The 23920-nt window shown below is 41.5% G+C and overlaps 1 protein-coding gene across 7 annotated transcripts in view; it reads left to right on the top strand.

Moving 5' to 3' along the window:
- ABCC9 (ATP binding cassette subfamily C member 9) overlaps positions 1 to 23920 on the top strand; it is a 220390-nt gene that overhangs the window by 94699 nt on the left and 101771 nt on the right. For all 7 annotated transcript variants that reach the window (XM_073621428.1, XM_073621425.1, XM_073621426.1 and 4 more), the window contains exons 9-17: positions 4867 to 5022; positions 5166 to 5300; positions 6143 to 6305; positions 9140 to 9180; positions 12549 to 12691; positions 15069 to 15177; positions 15564 to 15674; positions 17124 to 17196; positions 21620 to 21725. In XM_073621428.1, coding sequence (XP_073477529.1) covers positions 4867 to 5022; positions 5166 to 5300; positions 6143 to 6305; positions 9140 to 9180; positions 12549 to 12691; positions 15069 to 15177; positions 15564 to 15674; positions 17124 to 17196; positions 21620 to 21725 — 1037 coding nt within the window. The remainder of the gene's footprint in view (positions 1 to 4866; positions 5023 to 5165; positions 5301 to 6142; positions 6306 to 9139; positions 9181 to 12548; positions 12692 to 15068; positions 15178 to 15563; positions 15675 to 17123; positions 17197 to 21619; positions 21726 to 23920) is intronic.

Raw genomic sequence — 23920 nt, 5'->3', positions numbered from 1 at the left:
CTCCCAACAGCAGTCATGTGCCTGCATTGCATAGGGAAAGATAGTGATCTAGTTATGACCTTTTTTTTTTCCTTTCTTTTTTTTTTTTTTTTTTTTTTTTGCATGTTGCATGTTTATGGTGAGGAAGGGGAACCAGGTATGGCAAAATATTAGCAGATTAAACTGATTGACTGAAACCTTTAAATTATTTGAAGTATTACTAAACACACACTGTTTCATTTATATTTTCTCTTCTATTTCTGTATATGGATGAAGGCATTTTAGTTTTTTTGATTAAAAAAAACAAAACATTTAAGTACCCTTTTCCTAATCGATATACAGCTGTCACATGACCCAGATCTTTCCCAACCTGTCTGCAGGGAAACATAAGCAGGAGGAGCTTCTAGTCCTCTGCTGTTGGTCACGTGTTCAAGATAAAAAAAAAAACAGCCTTTGGATCATACAAATATATATTTGAAATCAAATATTTATTATTTTTTGGCAATAACATGGTGTAGGCAGATTTATACTAGTCACAGGCCAAGTCACGCCCCTCTAGCCTGTGTCTTAGACATAGGCATGCGCAAGGGGTTTGCCAGGTGTGCCTGGGCACACCCTAGTCCTGTGATTGGCAACCCGCCACGTACTGGCAGGTGACAGGTAAGCCGCAATCCTTCCTTGCTGACCCTCAGAACCTGGACAGGAGAGGCGGCAGGGGTGGAGTTTAGTGGAACCGATCTGTATTTTCCTCCTGTAGCAGCTGAAAGTAGGCTTCTCCTCCTCTCCCTCTCATCAACATTCAGCTGCCACAGGAGGAAAATACAGGGTGGATTTGTACCAATATATGCCACCCCCCTGCCATCCCTCCTTTCCCGGTTTCTCTTCCTTCTGTTGCCCGGGTCCTCCTGTGTGCTCCCTTGCTCCCCCTTCCTCCCTTTGTTTCAGGATGGAGAGCGGGGAAGAGGCTGGTAAATATGTCAAACACATATATGTGTTGGAGCTTTGGGGTGCACACCCTAATGCAATAGGCTGCGCACACCTATGGTCTTAGAATAAGAGGGAGGTGATTCCTTCATTAATCTACATGTAATATTCCACCCCCCTTGTGTTTAGCTGGTTAGTGTGCATGGAGAAGGAGGGAGGGAGTGGACTGTCATTTACCACTGTATATACGCCAACATAAGTGACTCTATAGTCACTTGGGCTGCTCAGATGTTATAGGGAGGAAATATTCAGCATAGAAACTCACTGAAAACTGAGCATGTGCAGAGTTGCCACCACAGCTGCAAAATCCCTAGCTAAATTGGAGACATGAAAAGGTGGAGATAGAGAGCAGCAGGATCAACCAGTTTTTTTTTTTTGCAGAATACAGAAAACGAATCTCATAGTGACTATGAACAGCATCTAATACACCATTTATTGAGAGATTTGATGTGGATTTATTGACACTTTAAAGGTATCAGGAGGTTCAGGAGGGCAGTATTATCAGTATGTGGAAGGCAAAACAATATTAAACCCAAAAGTAAACATTTATTATATTGCAGCTTACCGATTCTTACATGTGATGGCTGTATTAGGCCCCTTTCACATGTGCGGATCCCTATTCAGCCATCCGCTTGCTCAGCAGGGATCGCTCCGTTTATCCCGCTGAGCCGGCGGATGACAAGTCCGTCTCTGCACACTTTGCAAGGATGGACCTGTCAGATCTCCACACTCCTCTATGGGCGATCGGATGAAAAGGACCGCCTGTCCATTTTCATCCGATCCGCCAGATGGATGGAATATAGGACATTCATCCGTCTGGATTTAGCAGAGCGGATCGGATCGGGTGTCAGCAGACATGTCACCGCTGACATCCATCGCTCCATAGAGATGTATAGAGCGACCGTTCAGGTCCGCCTGAAAAAACTGACAGGCGGATCTGAACGGTCCGCACATGTGAAAGGGCCCTGCGTTTCCTTTTTAAGGCTTTCTTACGTTTATTTTCACCTGCTGATTCAGCCAGCAAGTCTGTTTTTCAAAAACACAAGCTCACAGTAGAATGTATCAGTTTACTTGGATGAAACAATCCATTTACCACTGGCAGTTGTGATTAAAATGACAATCTTTTTATAAAGTGTGAGCTGGAGGTTGGCTTCAATTTGCTAGTGTATTCAAATCTGCTCATACATTTTTAACCCCCCCCCCACCCCACACACACACACACGCACACACACACACTGACAATGCTGCTGTTTCCTGTGTGAAAATTGATGCAGCCACTACACCTAATGATTGGTAAGCTGCAATATAATACATTTTTGGTTTTAAGATCAAGAACACAGGGACATGACCTCAAACTAACAATATGTTCAAAACTAACCTTAGAAAGACTTATTTTATGGAAAGAGTCATTAATACTGTACTTGGAAAATACTTCCAGCAGAGATTGTCAGCAGTAAGCACATTTAAAGTGATACTAAAGTCTCGTTTTTTTAGTTAAAAATAACAAACATTTGATACTTACCTGCTCTGTGTAGTGGTTTTGCACAGGGCAGCCCCGATCCTCCTCTTCTTGTGTCCCTCTTTGGAGCTCCTGGCCCCTTCCTCCTGCTGAGGAGCAGCTTGCTATAGGGGCAACAGAGCCGAGCCACAGCTCCCTGTGTTCATTCATCCCCTTTCTCTCCTTATTGGCTGACTGATTTTGATTGACAGCAGCAGGAGCCAATGGCGCCACACTGCTGTCTCAGCTAATGAGGAGGGGAGTCCTGGGCAGCCGAGACACTCCTTTAATATCGCTGGATTTAGATGGGGCTCATGTAAATATTAGGGGGACTGCTGCACACAGAAGGCTTTTTATCTAAATGCATAGAAAGCATTAAGATAAAAAACCTTCTGCCTTTACAATCACTTTAAACATGCTTAGGAGAAACATAGATCTATACTCAGGCAAAAAGGATAAATCTATTACCCCCACACTATCAAAGAAAAACATCTGACACATGAATGTAGGGGCTTAGGTACAGAAAATAGCGCCTATGAGAAGCACTGAAAAATTTCCCTGTCCAAACATCTGGTACCCATATTTTAGATAACTTTGCCATATTATCAACTAGAGCTGTGGAAATTAACGATTAATTCCTCAGTTAATCATTAATTTTTTTGATAGATCAAAATTCTTTTGATCGGTACTCACCTCTCCGCCGGCTTCCGAGTCTTCAGGGAGTTTTGTCGGAGATCCGGTGACGTCACGGACATCAACGTCACCAGACTCCTCCCCCCTTCCCCAAGTGCCTCTGTCTGCTAACGAAGGGAAGGGGGAGGAGTCTGGTGACGTCGATGTCCGTGAAATAATACATTTGATTGATCTCACTGGTCAAAGTATTCAGATAAACTTCTATGGAAATCCTGGACTTGGCTATGAAAATCAACATATCTGAGGGCTTTCCTGGCTGTGAGTGAGTTTGACGATGAACTGACATTGATTGGTTATCCAGCAATCAAGAAACATTTATGATGAGGGCACTTTTTTTCCAAAGAGCTGACACTTTGCTGTCTTGGCAGGTGATGGATGTCTCTGGCTCTCCATCAGCTCCAGGTCATGAACGGTTGCCTTAGTAATGCTTACGCTGCATTGTTGTGAACATCAGTGTTGCTCTCCCCTATCGTATCAGTTTACCTGGGTCAGCAAACTTTTTTGGACCTACAGAGTAGTGAACAGTCCTGTTTATGTTTAAATAATCCCCAAGGCCAATATAAATCATATGGCTCTGTACAGTTTATGACAGTGATGCCCCAACAGGCAGTCATCCTCTGTCATGGGATTCTTTAGAGACAGCCCCTGCCAGGCCCCCCTGCTAGTGTGACAGGGTCTGGTGGCCCAATGGTGGCTCTAACCTTACCTAATGATGAGTGGCATGGAGCCCCCCCTCATGTGGCACCCAGGCTATGTGCCTGATATGATTGGAAATAACAGAATAAACACATGATGCACAGTATGGTACAATGAAATTGGAAAAAAACACGCAATTCAGAAAGACCCAGCGTTCTTCATGCTGCACGCCACCACAATCCCGGCACAGTCGTATAAGAAATCCATAATGCGACACTTACTCAATACCGCAAAATCCTGTATTCCAGCTACATGGAAACAAAATTTACCCCATCGGATTGTGGCTGTGTAAAGTAGAGGACATTAAAAAACTAGAGGATCTGGTGCTCACAGCACAACACAAACAAGAAAAGCATTCTAAAACCTGGATGCAATGGAATATGTTCATATTGTCTGATGAAGGGCAAGCTCTTCTAAACTCTTAAAGGTCACACCGAAACTGATGGACTGGAGGGTAACAACATTGCTTCATCCATCACGCTCGTGTCGAACAACACCCCTTCCCCCCACCCCTTCTTTCCCTTCTCCTCTTTCCCTTCTTCCTTTCTTGCTTTCTCTATCTTTTACTCTCTCAACTGAAGGTTCTATTTCCAGTTGATTTACTTCCTTCCTTTCTCTCCGGTCTTACTAGTGTGGTCAGGACATAGATAATACGACCATGTGCGCAACCCGTTGACTGGGGCAATATCATAAAAACATGTATATGAGATAAGGAATGGCTATAATCGAATTGGGTGAAATATAAGATGTTTAAACATGTTTTCTCTATCGTATCTTATGCCATCCATATTGTAAATAGAATATGAGCCTTCTCTTGCAGACCAATATGTATGTTTGCCTATCATGGCCACTGATGTCTTGTACTTTCCCTGTACTTCCCTTGTTTTGTTTTTTCTCTTTAAAAAATTCAATAAAAATTATATTTGAAGAAATGTAGTGAATAAAAGACAATCTTACAGATTGTAGCTGAACAATTCACATCATACAGTTCCTTTATGTTGTCTAATGTGTTCCAGGCCATGATCTACAACAAGATCCTGAAGTTGTCCACCTCCAACATGTCGATGGGTGAGATGACCCTGGGACAGATTAACAACCTGGTGGCCATCGAGACCAACCAGCTGATGTGGTTCCTTTTCCTATGCCCCAATCTCTGGGCGATGCCTGTGCAGGTACAGCCGACAAGTAAGGGCACTGCCATAATACCAATCTGATCCCAGCCCTGTCTCTTCACATCTTCTGCCACAATAGAGTAAAAAATAGCACAATATTGTCCTCTGTACACATACTGTATGAATCTACCATCTTCTTCCAGATCGTAATGGGGGTCATCCTACTGTACAAGCTGCTGGGTGTCAGCGCTCTGGTTGGGGCTGCTGTCATTGTTCTGCTCGCTCCAGTACAGTACTTCATTGCTACCAAGCTAGCTGACATCCAGAAGAATACTCTGGTAAGTCTGGGAAATCAACTTGAGGATGATCAGTGATACATTAGTATTATACATTTATATATTGTAGCACTGTCATATACTGCAGTGATGTACAGAGAATACTGAATCAGTCACATTAGTCTGTGTACTAAAGGAGCTTACACTCCAATTTTCCACCACAGTCACACACTATTATTATTAACATTTATATAGCGCTGACATATTCTGCAGTGCTATAGGAAAAATACTGAACCAGTCACATCAGTCTCTGCACCAGAGGAGTTTACACTCTAATGTCCCACCACAGTCACACAGTATTATTTTTATAATTAATATTATTTAAAATTCATATAGCTCTAACATTTCAAAGCACTGTACAGGGAACATTGATCTAGTCAACTCAGTCTCTGCACCAGAGAAGCTTACACTAACAGTCATTATTAATATACATTTATAAACTTTGACCTATTTTTATTTTATTTTTTACTTATTCCACAGTGCTGTACAGAGAACACTGAGACAATCACATCATCCTCTGCAGCAGAGAAGCTTACGCTTAAATCTCTCACTAGACTACACATATACACTCACAGTCCACCACACACACAATAAAAATACTTATAACCACCAGAGAATGGACAAATACACTGGCAGGATAAGACCAGGTAAATGTTTCTTTCAATTTGTCTTCCTCTATAAAGAAAAGTTGATTTGGTTATTGGGTATCTCCTAAGGTCTGCTACCCAACAGACAAGGTGCTATTCGTACATTATCCATCTGATGTCTCTGGATATGACATATCTGTCCTCCACTCTGCACTGATGTATTAATTTCTCATACAACTCCTTGTTCCACCTGTGAAGGATTATTCCACTGAAAGGCTAAAGAAGACAAATGAGATCCTGAAAGGAATAAAGCTACTGAAGTTGTATGCCTGGGAGAACACTTTCTGTTCCAGCGTGGAAGAGACGCGGATGAAAGAACTGACCAGCCTGAGAACATTCGCCCTGCACACGTCCCTGTCCAGTGAGTGATCCCCTCTTCATATCACGTACAGTGATTCTACATAAGACTTCTACAATCTGCTCCGTCTAAAGTTATGTTCATTTCTTACACAGAAAACTATGATATAGAACAGGGTTTCTCAACCTTTTTTTACATTGGAGGAACCCTTGGCAAAAAGTTTGAGATCTCAGGGAACACCTGAAATAATGTTCACATCTACAGCTCACAGAATATTGGTGTGATCAGCGAGCTGTTGATATAACAACACTTGTTTTTAGAAATAGCATTAAATATTAGAATCAATATTAAAACATACCTATTTAATGTGAAACATGTGCTTGCTTTTTTCTGCACAGAATTTTGGGTCCAACTTGAGAAGCAGTGTACAGGGGGGCAGCAAGGCGGGGTACAGGGGGTCAGGAGGGCACAGTGCATGGGGGCACACTACATGTGGGTCAGCAGGGCACACTACATAGGGGGCAGCGGGCAAAATACATAGGCTTGCAGCAGGACACATTACATGGGAGCAGGGCACATTACATGGGTGCAGGGCACATTACATGGGAACAGAGCACATTTTGGGGCTCACAGCCGGGCAATTTACGTTGGAGCTTGGTATATTACATTGGAGTAGGACACATTATATGAGAGCAGGGCACAATTTGGGGGAGCAGGGCACATTAAATGAGAGCAGGGCACATTTTGTGGAAGCACAGCTCATTTTGTGGGAGCAGGGCACATTACATAAGAGCAGAGCACATTACGTTAGAGCAGGGCACATTACATGGAAAGAGGGCGCATTATGGGACACACAGCAGGGAACATTACATGGCGCACACATCATATTACAGTAGTAGAGTTTTCCTTCATATGCAGAGCTAAGCAGGTTAGTGGCTGTGATCAATCCTCTTCTGGCACGCTGTTCCCTGCTGGCCCTTCCTGTCCATCCCAGGTGATGTCACATACAAGCACCTGGAATGGACAGGAGGACAGGAATGGTCGACGGGGAACAGCATGCCACAGCCAACGTAATCACAGCGGCTTTCTTCTTTCTTTCCTTGTTCTGCATTTGTTAGCAGAAGGGATGCAGTCTACCTGCCAGCTGCCTGCAACTGAGGGGTAGGTTATGGTGGAACACCTGGGGACCTCTCACAGAACCCTAGGGTTCTGCGGAACCCTGGTTGAGAAACCCTGACATAGAGAGTATGTGTGAGACTGCAGAGCAGAGCATTGCCAAATAAAGTTACGGTTCTATATTTCTGGGAAATATCTGACCTATTATTTTAATATTTTGTCTTCTTAATTGAATGATTGCCACTTAGACTGATTCATGAATATTTTTCAGTATTTTTATCTTCAAACATTTTGCTGGACATTTTTAACACCCTAAAAAGTAAATCTTTTATTTCCCCAGAGAAAAGCTGGAGAAAGAATTTATTTATATTCATGTCCTTTCATGTCCTTGTTCCATTTTTCAGCATTATGTCTTCTTTTTACCATTTCTCTTAACTTTACTTTCACATCACAATATCCCTTTTCACACTTTTAGGTTCCATTCACACAAATGCATTTTTTGATGCTTTTTACATTTTGCAGAAATGCAGGGATTTTTTTAACATAGGTTCATATGAAACACATTCACATCAATGCATTTTTGTGCCTCTGTGTTTTTGGAAAGGATCGGGGACTTTTTTTCACGCAAAATGCATCATTTTGCATGTAATAGACTTCAATAGACCCGCATTCAAAACGCAAGTACTATGCTTTTTGGCCTTATTCACACCTATGCATTTTTAGTGCTTTTTGCGTTATGCATATTTGCACCACAGAACGTGTTCCATAGGAAACCATGTTGAATGGACTGTAGTGCAAATCTGCAAAAATGCAAAAAGCACTTATAAACTGCCCAATTTACAAGTCAATGTAAGAAAAATCACACATTAGCACGCACAGAGCAGTGGTCCCCAAACTGCATTACACAGGCCAGATGTGACCTTTTGCTTGCCTGTAATTAGCCCTTTGGCTAAAGGCCTTGCATGCAGGGCCTTCTATTTGCACACCTGTTCCCCTGTATACAGAATGGTGTCCCAGCACCTAGCAATTTAGGCCTGATTCACACCTATGTAGGTTGTAGTTTGCATATTCCATTAAAGTCTATGGAACCAAAAACCAGAAAAAAGTCCATGGCCCTTTCCATAAAATGCACAGATGTAAACTACATCCATAGGAAACCATTAAACAGTTAAATGGATTGTAGTGTGTTTCTGCAAAATGAAAATGCATAGGTGTGAACCATGCCATACTGAACCAGCACTGACCTCCTGCCTGGTGGTGCCTGTGGAGCACAGACAAAGATAGGTGATCCCTGGAGACCAGTGCTGTGGGGGGCTTTACTAATCCCATCAACACCAACGATGGGGCACTATTCCTTTCACTGACACCAACAATGGGACACTATTCCTCCTCCAACTGACCACAGGCACCGGGTCATTTACTAATGCCAGTGGCCACAGTCTGGCCCCCCTTGAATCTGAACAGACAGTGAATTGTACCTTCTTTAAAAAAGTTAGAGGACTCCTGGTACAAATCCTAAAACACAGTATAATTTGCAATGTGCCTAAAACACAACGCAGAAGAAACACACATATTTATAGCCAATATTACTACCTCATCCATTTCTGAATGCACACATGAATAAGGCCTTGACGTGCTGCTGAAAAGTGTGGATGAGTGTGGAGGTTGATTTTTGGATGTGTTTGATAGGGTAGAAAACTTTTTTTCAGACTGCCTGATGTAACTGCTACTTTTGCTGTTTGTTTATGTCCTCTAACTATTATATGGTTTTGTTTTGGCAGTTTTTATGAATGCGGCCATTCCCATAGCGGCTGTCCTGGCGGTAAGAACATTTTTTCATCCTTCATACATTCAGAAGCGTATCTAGTGAAAATGGCGCCTATGGCAAGCACTGAAACTGCGCCCCCGTCAAAACATTTGAAACCCATATTTCAGATAACCAGGGACAGGGAGGGACACTGGGGACAGAGAGGGATGCAGTGCGACGAGTACAGAGAGGGACACTGGTGACAGAGAAGGAAGCCAGGGATAGGGGGGGACCCAGTGCGACAAGGACAGAGAGGGACGCTGGGGACAGACAGAGGGACGCAGTGTTATGAGGACAGAGAGGAATGCAATGCAAACAGGGGATACAGGGGGATGCAAGTGGGGGGACACTGCTTGAATGAATGAATGAATGATTTGTAAAGCGCTGCAAATGCGAACTGAATCGCCTCAAGGCGCTAATGCGTTTGTGTTGTCAGCTTCTTAGAAGAGGTAAGTCTTGAGTTTTTTCCTGAAGGCCTGATGGTTTTCTTCCATGGGGATGTGAGTCGGAAGAGAGTTCCATAGCCGAGGTCCCTGGACTGCGAATCTTCGTTCTCCCCTTGCTTTGTAGCGGTATTTGGAAACGAGGAGGAGGTTTTGGCTAGATGATCGCAGATTGCGATTGGGTGTGTAGTATTTTATTTTCTCTCTGAGGTATTGAGGGGCGTTACTTTGTATGCATTTGTGGGTGAGGCAGAGGGTCTTGAATGTGATCCGATTCTTTACCGTTAGCCAATGTAGGCTCCTCAGGGATGGGGAGATGGACTCCCAGGGTTTTTTTCCTGTTAGCAGTCTTGCCGCCTGGTTTTGAATGGCCTGTAGGCGCGCAAGCTGATATTGGGGTAATCCTATGTAGAGTGAGTTTTCGTAGTCGAGACGGGAATTGATGATTGTTCCAACTACTGCTGCTTTGTCCTCTTCTGGAATGAAGGGGATGAGTCTGCGTAGCAGGCGGATGAGATGGTGAGATTCGCTAACTACTGATCCTATTTGTGCATGCGTTGTCATTTCTGAGTCAAAGATAACTCCAAGACTTTTGGCTTTGGTGCTTGGAGAGATGGTTTGTCCGAAGATGGCGGGAGGTGTCCATGGAGTCTTGGTTTTGGGATTTTGGTTAGCATGTAGGTAGAGAAGTTCTGTTTTTGACCCGTTGAGTTTGAGGTAACTAATGGTCATCCAGTCATCTATCAAAGTGAGGCATTTCTCTAGTTGCTGATGGTGGTCTTTTTGTCTGGTGATGCGAAAGTAGATTTGGGTATCGTCAGCGTATGAGTGGAAGCAGAGGTCTGATTTTTTGATGATTTTGAGGAGAGGGGTGGGGGGTGGGGACACCATGGGGGGACCAGGAGAGTTTCATGGAGCCTCCTGCTGTCCTGTTGGAGCCCAGGCCCCCTACATCTGTACTGGCTGCCGATGGTGGCGGCCCTGGTGTCTTTAGACTCCTGTAAAAAATAAGCCTTACCTAATGCCTGTAATAATAAGATCTCTCATGGCACGCTGCTCCCCGCCGGCCCCTCCTCTCTTCTCGTCCTTTCCAGGTGATGTAATGTACAGTTCAAGCTCCTGGGGTGGACGGGAGGGAAGGATGGGCCGGCGAGGAGCAGGGCGCCATGAGAGGTCCTATTACAGCAGCTGCCCATGCTAGACTGTATGTGTTGCAGTCTTGCAGAGCCTCTTATGGGGCCCCCCTATTGGCCCCAGGCCCTTGGGCAGAGCCTGAGTGCCCAATGGGTCAGTCCACCCCTGCTCATTGAACAGTCCGCATTCAGTGAAAGTTCATGCACTGCAATTTTTGCAGTACATGAACTTTCACTGAATGTGGACTGTTCAATGAACTTGTTGCACAAATCACTTTATTACACTTTTATAATGATATCTATGGCTATGCATTTTTATAATTTATTTAATCCATATTGCGCACTATATTTGATGCCTGGCACTCACGCACCATTGCACATGATGATGACTTAAGCCATCATCACTTGCGATTGTGCGTGTGTGCCAGGCCCAAGCAGCCAATCAAATATAGTGCTCAATATGGATTAAATAAATTATAAATATGCATAGCCATAGATATCATTAATAAAGTGTAATAAAGTGATTTGTGCAACAACTGTTCATAAATCCCTTTATTACAGTTTATTTATGATATCTATGGCTATGCATATCTATTTAATCCACTGAGCACTATGTTTTGCTGCTTGCTTCTGGTTGGCAGTTGGCCCACACACATGAATATGGTCACGATCAAGAAGTAGTACCTGGCTGCTATCCTTGGTGCTGCTATTGGGGGTTTCCTGTCGGGCCCTCATCCATTCCTTCTCCACACCTCATGTCACATTCCCCGCTCCTTCCTGGAGAAGATGATGCCACGCAGAGGAGGGTAGGCGGAGCATTAGGCTCTGCCTCCGCCACTGTTACCCTACCCTACGTGGATCCCGTCTGGCTAGTCATCGGCCGTAATGGAGGCGCCTGTCACTCCCCTCCCCAGGCCAAGAAGCAATTGCTGTGCCGGCGCTGTGCTCCTGCAGGCTGGCCGCGACGCCGGGAGCTACATCAGTGAGGGAGGCGGCCGCAAGAGGGCGGGTGAAGGTTTTTTCGTGCGGGGGTGGCTTTTTGCCGCCCCCCCCATGGCTGCCATACCCCAGATACGCCACTGCATACATCCTATTTCAGTTTAGGTTTAATTAAATCACAGCTGTATTATCTTTGTGTTTCTCACATTAGTTAGTTCCTTTCTTTAATTGCACAGCATAAACTGTGAATCAAATGATTAATAACAAATTAGCAAGTGAAGAGATAAGATTATATAGGAACCAGAGGTGTGGCCACACCCATACATCAATGTCTAAACCGGAAATAGATGAATCGAATCTCAGGTGGTTCAGCAGGGACCGGCCGAGATTCGATCTATCTATGGGCAGGCTGTTTGTATTGAAATTGATTCATCAATCGACTTCAGTACAACCAGCTTGTCAGATATTTTCCATGCAGTTACTGCCGGCGGCTATAGCCACCAGCAGTAAACACTGTGTTCTGCTGTCAGGGAAGGATCCCTTCTGGCAGAACACAATAGTGGCACAGGAAGGATTCTCCCAACAACACTGACTGTGTTTATGGGGGAATCTGGCGATTTTCTTTCTTGCAATCCATGGTTGCAGGAAAGAAAATCGCATCATCTATCACCTACCTATTCCTAGACTATGGAAATAGCCTGTGCCTAGACTAAGTGAACCTGTGCTTAGACTATGGAAATTAAAGTATTTATATCTCCTTAGCAAGCATTAAATAAGTTTTAAAAACAAGCTGTTACTAACCTCTGTAGCTGCATCTAGTGTGCTCTGTTTGTGACTTATAATGCACTCTGTATGTGTTTCCCTACAGACATTTGTGACTCATGAATATGTAGAGAGTACAAATCTTACTCCCGCTAATGCCTTTGCATCACTGTCATTATTCCACATCCTGGTAACTCCGCTCTTCTTACTCTCTACCGTGGTCAGGTTTGCTGTGAAAGCTCTGGTCAGGTATGTCAGTAAACAGTCACCATAACAGATTTTTAGAAAATACCTCAATCCCAAAAAGAGGCTTGTTTTATTGCTAGGTAATCTGTGTCTATATGTGAATATTGGGGTGATACCAGTGAACTTGCCAGGTTCCTAAAACAATGCTTGCACCTAGGTAGGACATTTAATAGGAGTAAGATACCCCCCCCCCCCAACCTTTATAATGTGCTACCTAATAGGCCAAGCTGTGATAATGGATACTTGGGAATGACTTTCATTAGTATTTTCGAAAATTGGATCAAATATGAGTCTAATGTACAAGCGGTCCCCGGGTACAAACATCCGACTTACAAACGACCCCTACTTACAAATGGAGGGAGACAACATAGGACTGATGTAACTGTATTTAACGGTACCAGTGAAGGACATTGAAACAAAAATAATACTAAATATCTTCATTACAAATAAGTTAAAAAATATTTTACAGGTAAAATCAATTCAGAATTGTATGGCTCCAATCAATTTAACCTCTAATTAATTTGATCGGTCATTATTATGTAATAGATCTCTGTTAGTACAGTGTCAAGAGGTCGACGCGTTTCACATCTGTGCTTCCTCAGAACCTTACATTCTTGACTAAAAACAGAGATCCTGTTCAGAAAGAAAAAGAAAGGAACATAAACATTATTTGCATTTTAAATATGTGGGAGTGCAACAAATTCATTTTAGCATACAATCCAATTGGGTAAAAAGACGTGCATCGAGGGCTACTCACTACTGGAAATGAGCCCTCAAGAAATGACGTGCCAAGTGTCATGGAGGAGCAATCCGATAGCTAATGTCTTCAAACAATAGCTGGATGAATATATATATAGAGTTATGAGATGACCATGTGGCTCCACTCTGAAAAATACCAACAAGCATGGAATTGGTAGGGCGTACTTTCGGTTTGTTACAATACAGTATAATACAATATTTTTTAACTAATTTGTAATTAAGATATTTTGTATTATTTTTGTTTCGATGTCCTTCACTGGTAACGTTAAAGTCGTCCTTCACTGGTAACGTTAAAGGATGAGGTACCCCCATAGCCCATACAACTCCACATATATATAACTAGGAAGGAGACAACAGCAAGTGGGAGGAAATCTACCCCTAGGAAGGGAAATTCACGTCTCCACTGAAGCTTTATCAACAATCTTTGTTTCCACAACAACCCAACATTTTTCAAAATCCAATTGTCATAGGGACAGAAAGTGAGGTGAAATCCTCTGAACAGGGGCACAGACAGCTAAATAAACATTACAGGGGTATTAACCCTTCCCTATGCTATCCAAAAAACAAAAACATAAAAAAAACCTGTTCCGACTTACAAACAAATTCAACTTAAGAACCAACCTACAGACCCTATCTTGTTTGTAACCCAGGGACCGGCTGTAATCTATTTTACATAAAAATTATGGCTTTATCTTTAAAGATGCTAACTATAATTTCATATAATATCTATAACAACATGACTCAAATTAAAAACTAAAAACATGATCATTTCATAAAAAATAATAATTCCGACCAAATTCAGCAAAGACTGATGTTTATTCAGAGGACTATTACTGGGGTGACAGCAACAAGTACTGCAATTGAGTAATGGGGCACGCAGTAGAAAAACCTGGACATTCAGTAGAAGACCAGGGGCTTTCAGAAGAAGCTACAGAGCACTCAGTAGAAACCCCAGAAATGCAGTAGAAGACCAAGGGCTCTCAGTAGAAGATCCAGAGCACTCAGTAGAAGATTCAGGGATCCCATTAGAAAACACAGGACACTCAGTAGAAGACTTGGGGTTCTCAATAGAAGACTCCGGCTCCCAGTAGAAAACCTGAATTGCTCAGTAAAAGACCCCAAGCACGGAATCTGCTGAGCTGAAATCTCAAGCAATGTTATCAGCAGTTCACTTTTACGTAACTGAGATCAGGTTTATTGGGGGGGGGGGGGGCAATGCTCCTCCATTGATACAGTATGATGAGTGAGCGTTGTCACGCAAGGGCAGGAAGTGTGTTACTCACAGCATTACCGGGTGAAAATAAAAAAATCCTGAAAAACACAGCCAATAAATTTGGGGATTGGAGGGATGCAGTTTTCTTTTTCGGTTTATAAACTTTAATCACTACTGCTGGGCTTTGCATATAATCACTTTTACTTTTATCAAGCAGATGATCCTCCAATTCTATATTACATTGCCATTCACATACAAAGATAACTGTGATTGGCATGATATCATATAAATGTTTCTTATCTGTGTTTTCAATTTGAACTCTCAGATTGATGTTTTTAGTTATATTTAGCCTGCACAGCGGGCCCTTATCAGATTTCTCATCTCTCTCATCTCGCTTTCCATCTCAAGTGTTCAGAAGTTAAATGAGTTCTTCACCAGCGACGAAATCAGAGACGACAGTATGAGGAATGGCGATTCACCCAGCTTGTTCGACGCCTGCAGGAAACACCCGGGAATTGTACGTCTCACCAACAGAGCTCTACTAATATGACACTAATAATATAACATGATACAATGTGAATCTTGATATGACATATACAATGGCTACAGGTACACGAATGTTTAGAATTCTGCAGCTCACTGAGCATCAAATATATAACAGATTATGAAGACGATTTAAAATGTATCTACAGCCAAAATGTTTTAAGTGAGTAAGGAAGAGGTAACATCCCTATCACTTTATTTGCTCTTGGTTTTATTTTAATTAGTTCACACAATAATAACTTACATGAAAATCAGCACAAGTGACTTTTCTAGACATGCTGGAAGTTGTATTCCCTCCATAACAGGGAATTCACAGTTTGTTACTGACATTTTCTGTTGCCCCTTTCGATTTCTCTCCAGCATTCGCGAGCCATAAACCGGAAGCAGCCACTGAGGTTCCAGATGGACAGCTATGAACAGACCCCACGGAAACAAGTTCGCTCCTCTGACAGCGAGGAAGCTGCAATCAAGGTGCTTAATAGCTAATTTTTTATTGTTAAGTAAACATTTAGAGCTATGTCCATACACATCACATTAACTGGGAAAAGTATAGGATGGATAGGAATTCACATCTTTATGTCTGGAGAGAGAGAGAAAAGACGCTGAACGCTTCACATCAGCCTGCGCCAGAGGAGCTTACATTCTAACATACCCCCACAGTCACAGACTATTATTATCATTATTATACACTTACAGTAAAACCTTGGATTGAAAGCATAATTCGTTCTGGAAACACGCTTGTAATCCAAAGCACTTGTATATCAAAGCGAATTTCCCCATAGGAAATAATGGAAACTCTGATGATTTGTTCCACAACCATTTATTCATAGGTCTTTCAGTTTATAGTCCATATAAAAAGATTATAGCAATGTGATAGGTTGTGTAACAATAAAATGTCAATTCACAAATGGCAGCCTCCACTAGGGGATTAGAAGCAAAATCCAGCAGGAGCTACAGTGTATAAAGAAGAGAGGCGCCTCTAAGTGTAGCAATATGGTTACATTTCATAAAGGTACAACATTTAGCAACTCACATGGTTGATTAAAAAAAGGCACATCTAAGAATGCAGGCATCCGGGGTAAAGCTGTCCACATAGACCATCCTCCGCACCGCCGGCGCTTACCGCTGTCAGTCTGCAATGGTGACCAGGAAGACTACCCTGTAGTAGAGCGATCTGGAAGGGTGGCTTGATGTGGACAGCTTTACTCCGGATGCCTGCATACTTAGATGTGCCTCTTTTAATCATCAACCATGTGAGTTGCTAAATGTTGTACCCTTATTAAATGTAACAATATTGCTACACTTAGAGGCGCCTTTCTTCTCTTTTATAATCAGTTGTGACATGACTACTTGTATATCAAGACATCGCTTGTTTATGAAGTCAAAATTTATAAAACATTTTAGCTTGTCTTGCAAAATGCTCTCAAGCCAAGTTACTCTCAAACCAAGGTTTTACTATATATAGATCTGACATATTCCAAAGTGATGTACAGAGAACACTTAGCCATTTAGCCAGTCACATCAGTCCATGCACCAGCAGAGCTTACACGCTAATATCTTACAACAGGTACACACCATTATTATTATTATTATACATTTATATAGCTCTGGCATATTTTGCAGTGCTGTACAGAGAACTCTGATCAGTCTCTGCACCAGAGAAAATGACACTTATATGTCCGACCACAGTCACTCACTTTTATTATAATATATTTATATAGCTGTGCCATGTTCAGCAATTGTGTATAGAGAACACTGAATCAGTCACATCAGTCCCTGCACCAGAGGAGCTTACACTCTAATGTCACCATCACAGTCGCATATATATATATTTGTCTTCTTCTGTCTGATGAGATAATTTCTTCTGCTGATAATGTATCAGTCAATATGGAATCCATTTTTGTTGTTTTCTTCTTATAGGTGATTGGTGGATACTTTTCCTGGGGAACAGGATTGGCTACATTATCTAATATAGATATCCAGATTCCAACAGGTAGGAGAATACTCTGACTTATAGGGTTTCATATACAAAGAGGATAACATCAAGCACAAAGGGGTTGATTTACTAAAGGCAAATCCTTGGAAGTGCATTTGGAAGTGCAGTCGCTGAGGGAAAGCTCTGCTGATTTTATCATCCAATCATGTACAACCAAAATGATGTCTTTTATTTTCTTTGCATGTCCCCCTCAGATCTTCAGCGACTGCATTTCCAAGTGCACTTGTAGTGCAAAATGGATTTGCCTTTAGTAAATAACCCCCATGGTCTCTCACCGGCAGAACATACATCCCCCCTCTCCCCTGCAACTCTGGCTGTAAAGGAAAATTCCAAGTACTTCAAGGTATTGGGGAACTTGTGACTTTTCCTCCCATGTGACAGAGCTGGTGTTAGTGATTGGACATTGCTGTCACAAGGGAGAGTCCTCAATGGTGTTTGTCTTCAATTTCTCTTTATTGAATTTTTTAAAAAAGAACTATACATTATCATATGTACAACAATTCATCAACATTACAAATGCATAAAAATACCTACTATAAATATTCTATAATCTTTCCACACTCTATATTCATCTATTCCTATCATCCATCCTAACCCCACTCATACCCCAACACCCCCCCCCCCCTCCATGGCCTGTTCCCCTTCATTATATAAATTTCTTCACTTCCTTTGAGGGCCGAAACTCATCCCATCTTTGCCATATTTCTGGTAAATTATTTTTTATATCCTCTTCTTCTCTTATCTGTTTTTCCATGTACTGAATTTCGCTCATTTCACATAACCTTTCTGCAATTGTTGGTCCTTTTTCTTCTTTCCATTTACCTACTATTATTGTTCTAGCCGCAGATGTCATAAAATGCAAAATGTCCTTTCTGGGGTTTTTTGTTGAGTCTAGTGTCAGAGAAAATAAAGAGGTTTTTATACTTGGATTCTCTACTATTCCTGATACATTCTGATAGATCTCGAAAATCTTATTCCAAAATTCCCTTACCTTCTGGCATCCATACCAGATATGATCCATCGTCCCTCTCTCCATCTTACTTCTCCAACAGGTCTCCGAGATTCCCTTATTCATTTTATTTAATGCTACTGGACACCTATACCATCTCATTGCAATCTTATAGTTTCTCTCCTGATATTTATTTGCTATAGTTGTTTTGTGTATTATTTCAAACATTTTTCCCCATTCTTCATCCCCTATTGAAAATCCCATTTCTTTTTCCCATTTTTTCATTCCTGTTAATTCTCTAAGGGACCCAGTGGGGAGTAGTAGATTGTATATCTTTGAAAGTTTCTTAGTTGGGTTCTTTTCTTCTACTAGTATTTTTTCGAATTTAGTTAATGGTCTATTTATCCTCAATATTTTTTCTTCTATAAATTACTTTAATTGCTGATATTGTAGCCAGTTATTTTTATACTCAAAACCTATAACTTGCAAATTTGGCATTTTCCCATCCTCTAATATCTGCATCATCCTTATATTTTCATTCCTATACCACTTCAGGTATTTTGTAGCCTCCAAAGCTGGCGGGAACTCAGGATTGAAGAACAAGGGTGTCATGGGTCCAGTCTTCAATGGTGTTTGAACTCTAATAGTAGACCTACAGTTCACACAGACCTTCCAGTTCTAATCCTTACCCAGCTAAGAGTGAAACTCCACTCCCTACTTTCAATTTTAGTTTCAGATAACCACTATCGGCATTTTTTTTTTCTGTCTCTATCCCTACTAAGGAGACTCTCGATCTCTATTTGTCCTGGTGTCACTGGAACCAAAAGTGGTGGGAAGTCCACGTTTTTACAGTTTTAGTAGAGATGAGTTGGTGATGCAAATCAGGAGCTTCTATGATCTCCCTTCATCGCGGCTTGTAAAGCAAATTTATTATGGGGCTTGCTCAGGTTGCTGGCCCTGGCCATGGAGATCAGAGAAACACGTTGTCTATTGTGTCCACCACTATGATGAAAAAATCTAACTGGAATTCTGCCTATACTTACATCACTCTCTACTCCTAAATTGCTTCATGTACCCACATTCCTTCTCCCTCAGAACAGAAGTGGTAGTTTTATTATAGTTCTGCATTTCTATGAAGCGTCCATGGGGTGCCTGAAAAGATTTTTGAACACCTGGTTGTAAAAATCTCAATGCAAACTGGCCCTTTTTTCACTCTAGAGACACTTAGGGATTGATTTACTAGAGGTAAATAGACTGTGCACTGTGAAAAGTGCAGTTGCTCCAGAGCTTAGTAAATTAGGTTATTCTTCACTTTGCAAAGAATATCCAATCACTTGCAAGAAAAATAAAAAAAAAGCAGAATTTTTCCTCGCACTTGATTGGATGATGGAAGTCAGAAGAGCTTCTGCTTATTTACTAAGCTCTGGAGCAACTGCACTGTAGAGTGCAACTGAACTTTTCAAAGTGCACATCCAATTTGCCTTTAGTAAATCAACGTCAAAGGATCAAAGCACCATGCATATACCACTGTCTTTACTGGGCGGTGATCAGGTCCTGGTGCTATTTCCAGTCTTTCATTCTCAGGAAATATCTGTCTAGTGGCAGAGCTGGTGCTCAATATTTTATGACAACCCCCCCCCCCCCACGGGAGATGGACAGTAATATTAATTCGCTATTGTCACACAAGTGGGTGGGCTCGGGGCACAGTGCTCTGCGCCCCGAGCCCACCCTTTTTTGAAGCCAATTAGAGCCTCAGGCTCTAATCTTATGCTTCAAAAAAATAAAAAACCCAATTGAAACCCATGAGTCTGGTGCCCTACATGTAGATTAGGGGGCCGGACGCATGGATAGGGGGGGCGGCGCCCATGCGCCCGGCATGAGCGGCCGCCACTGTATCTGTCCATTCATAGTTTACTACATGCAATATGGCACAGTATGTGGCACTTTACTCGCTTTATACTAATGCTGTTCTATTAGCGTTATACAAGAGATAGCCTCTTATTTAATCTTCCTGATCAAATATTTGTCTCATTCTATACGTGATGTAATAAACCCTCTATAAATGTTTGCAAATTCCAGATTAATGTGTCAGTCTCTCTACAACATTGTGTCCTGTGCAAGAAGAGTGTTTACATAGCAGAAATGTTTGTATATAGTGAGGCGTTTTATGTTACGTTATACTCCGAGTGTTATTAATGAGATGGCAGCAGATTTTTTCAGTTGAAGCTGCAGAAAAGGAAAATGTTGCGCTGCCACCCAAATTTTATCTAGCTATGTGACCCCTTTATGACTCTTAAACTGGCCATAGATTCCTAGATTTGTCAAACGAACATTCATACGGAAAGTCTTATGCACGCGGTTGGAATTTCCGACAACAAATGTTCGATGTGAGCTTGTTGTCGGAAATTCCGACAACAAAAATTTGAGAGCTGGATCTCAAATTTTCTGACAACAAAATCATAAATTCCGATTGTTTGTACACAATGCCGACGCCCATAATTCCACGCATGCTTGGAATCAAGCAGAAGAGACGCACACGCTATTGAACTTAATTTTCCTCGGCTCATCGTATGTGTTGTACATCACCGCGTTCTTGGCGATCGGAATTTCCGACAACATTTGTGCGACCGTGTGTACGCAAGACAAGTTTGAGCCAACACCCGTCGGAAATAAATCCAGGATTTTGTTTTCGGAATGTCTGATCGTCTGTACGCAGCATTAGTATATTTGATGGCTTGATTAATGTCGTACAGAAGTACTTCAAAATTTTGCTTGCTTTTAAAATCCATTTTGGAATTATTATTATTATATAGGATTTATATAGTGCTAACAGTTTGCGCATCACTAAATTATTAAAAGGTGCGACAGTACATTTACAATACAATAAAATTTAACAGAGTTAGGAGGACCCTGCTCATAAGAGATAACAATCAAATAGGAATAAATGGACTTTCACTATTGAACACCCTATACACTATTAGAAATTTGTTAGTTAAAGAATTATTCTGCCCCTTTGAATTTTCTTGACTGCACTAATGATCAGAAGATCAAATGAATGTTCTTAAAGAAAAACATTTAAAACAAAATTCTACAAGAATATGGCCAACTTTAGAATGTGTCATATACCTTTAGTAAGGGAGAAAGGGTTGTGGGGCCAACGCTAGGTGCTTGCATACGCAAGGTGACAGGGACTCTTTTTAAATTAATAGAAGCTACTCTACTGAATATTTTTCCATCAGTGGTGCTGGGTACACATTTAAGAAGGTAGAACAGTAGGTAGAACTCTGATTACATGGGCTGCTCAAGCCTGAGGTTCCCAAATATGTACCAAAGGGCCACATATAGCCCTTGGCCTTCAGGTTGGGCACAAGGGGTCTAGAATAATGGGCCATCCATTGTAACGACACCCATCATCCTGATAGCTGTGTGTATGGCGGTCCCCATGTGTTATTATCACCTCTCTTCTTTCAGGTCAGCTCACCATGATTGTCGGTCAGGTCGGATGTGGAAAGTCCTCTCTTCTACTAGCTATTCTTGGGGAGATGCAAAAGCTGGAGGGGAGAGTATGCTGGAATAAGTAAGTCCATAGGCAATAGTTTTATTCAGTTGTGAACATCAAGATCAACAGGTCTGCTACATCAGATCACAGATCGAAGAATGACCTTATGTTATTAATTAATTGATTATACATATTTCCACTGTCTGATTTTCCCAAGTTCCTGCTAAAATACATTTGTGTGATCTTTACGACCCACCAAAAGACACAAGTTTTCTGACCTCCTGTGTAGTTGGGTAGCACAGCTTGGTCAAGGTCTCACCCAGGTTCCTGACTGCACAGTAAGGGAGAATCTCAAGTCATTACTCTGATCACTTTGCTGTCTTCTTCTGTGAGTAAGCCTCCAGTGCTGAAATGGTAGCCTGACGGGCTTACACTGACAAGAGTCTCTCTGCACAGAGGGTTACCGGAAGCTAATATAAAGATAGAATTCAGGTACTAATTACACACATATATATATCTATATATATATCTATATAGATATATCTATATCTATATAGATATATCTATATAGATATATATATAGATCTATATAGATATAGATCTATATAGATATATATCTATATAGATATATATCTATATAGATATATAGATATATCTATATATCTATATATCTATATAGATATATAGATATATAGATATATAGATATATCTATATATCTATATAGATATATATATATTATACAGTATATATTTAATATCTATTTAATTAACTCTCCTTTTTATTGCACTTTTTTTTTTTACAATATCAGAAACTCAATTCACAAAGCTAACACATCAATGTAATAATCCTTATTTTCAAAAAAGTGATGGCTTAGTCCAATGTTCAAGTAGAGTAAAAAAAATGACAGTCACATGTCTAAAATAAAGTTATTTATCCTTGTGTTATGCTTTATGAATTGAATCTTTTATGCATATTGAACACTTAGCACTTTCTTTGCACTGTTGCTTGACAGCTCTGATGTTCTCTACTACTCTTATCAAGATGTGGATCTCACCTTGTAGGGAAGTGATATTCTCCCTACCTGGGTCTCTGATGTTATGGAAATTAAACATGTATACAGCTATAAATGGTTTGTTATATTTAGTTGTTCTTAAGTGATTTAACTATTTTTACCTTTCTAATATATGTGTTATTAAAGTGTATGTAGAGTCGTTTTTTGTTTTTTTTTAGTTTAGATTAGCATACGGAAGGTTAAAACCCCTATTGAGTTATTTCTTTGACACCTTTGTCCTGCCCTCACTTCCTGTCCTAGAGACACAATGGTTAATGACAGAAAATCCCTCCAAAACAAATGGAATTCCCATCCTATAGAATTATCACTGGAACAGGTGTCCCCATGAGAGGATTTCCTCTATTCTCCTCTATTCTCTTTCTCTAATAACAACTACAATGGTCACTATGACAAATCTCAGCAGTAGGCACGCAGACAGAATAATGGGAGCACCAGACTAAAGAAATAAGAGGTTGTTTTACTAAAACTGGAGAGTGCAAAGTCTAATGCAGCTCTGTGTAGGAACCAATCAGCTTCCATTTTTTTTGTTAAAGCTTAATTGAACAAGCTGAAGTTAGAAGCTAATTGGCAACCACGCACAGCTACAACAATTTTGCACTCTCCAGTTTTAGTTAATCATGTGAAATTCAATATATGTCTTTGCGGGGTCTTCCTACTGACACTATAGAAGTTATTGCGACTTCAGAAAAATTTCCTGCACTACTTTGGTACAAGTTTTGATGTGACTTTGGACCACAGAATGTAAAGTCAGATCAAAGTCGCATTGTAAGTCACACAACTTTGTTGTCTCACCAGTGGTGGCTGGTGCTCAATATTTGGGGGGGGGGGGTGAAAAACCAACGGCAAGCCCCATAGTGGGAGATGGATGGCAATGCAGCGATTCCCCACCTCCCCTCCCCCTGCGGGACACGACAGGCGGGAATGCAGCGATCCCTCATCCCCCCCCCCGTGTGCGCGCGTAGGAGACAAACGGGAATGCGCCCATTGCTTCTCCTCCAGGCCAAACAGGAAGTGAGTCCTGACTGAGACCCGATTTACTGGCAGTCCTAAGACTCCCTGGCCAATTGGGTCTCAGGAACTGTTTCCCGATTGACCGGGAGAAGAACCAGAATGACAATAGCAAATATCAATTCGCTATTGTCACTCAAATGGGTGGGCTTGGGGCACAGTGCTCTGCGCCCCAAGCCCAACCTTTTTCAA

The sequence above is a fragment of the Aquarana catesbeiana genome, linkage group LG03, assembly GCF_042186555.1.
Source record: "Aquarana catesbeiana isolate 2022-GZ linkage group LG03, ASM4218655v1, whole genome shotgun sequence".
Lineage (NCBI taxonomy): Eukaryota > Metazoa > Chordata > Amphibia > Anura > Ranidae > Aquarana > Aquarana catesbeiana.
This window is presented reverse-complemented; position numbering and strand designations above follow the sequence as displayed.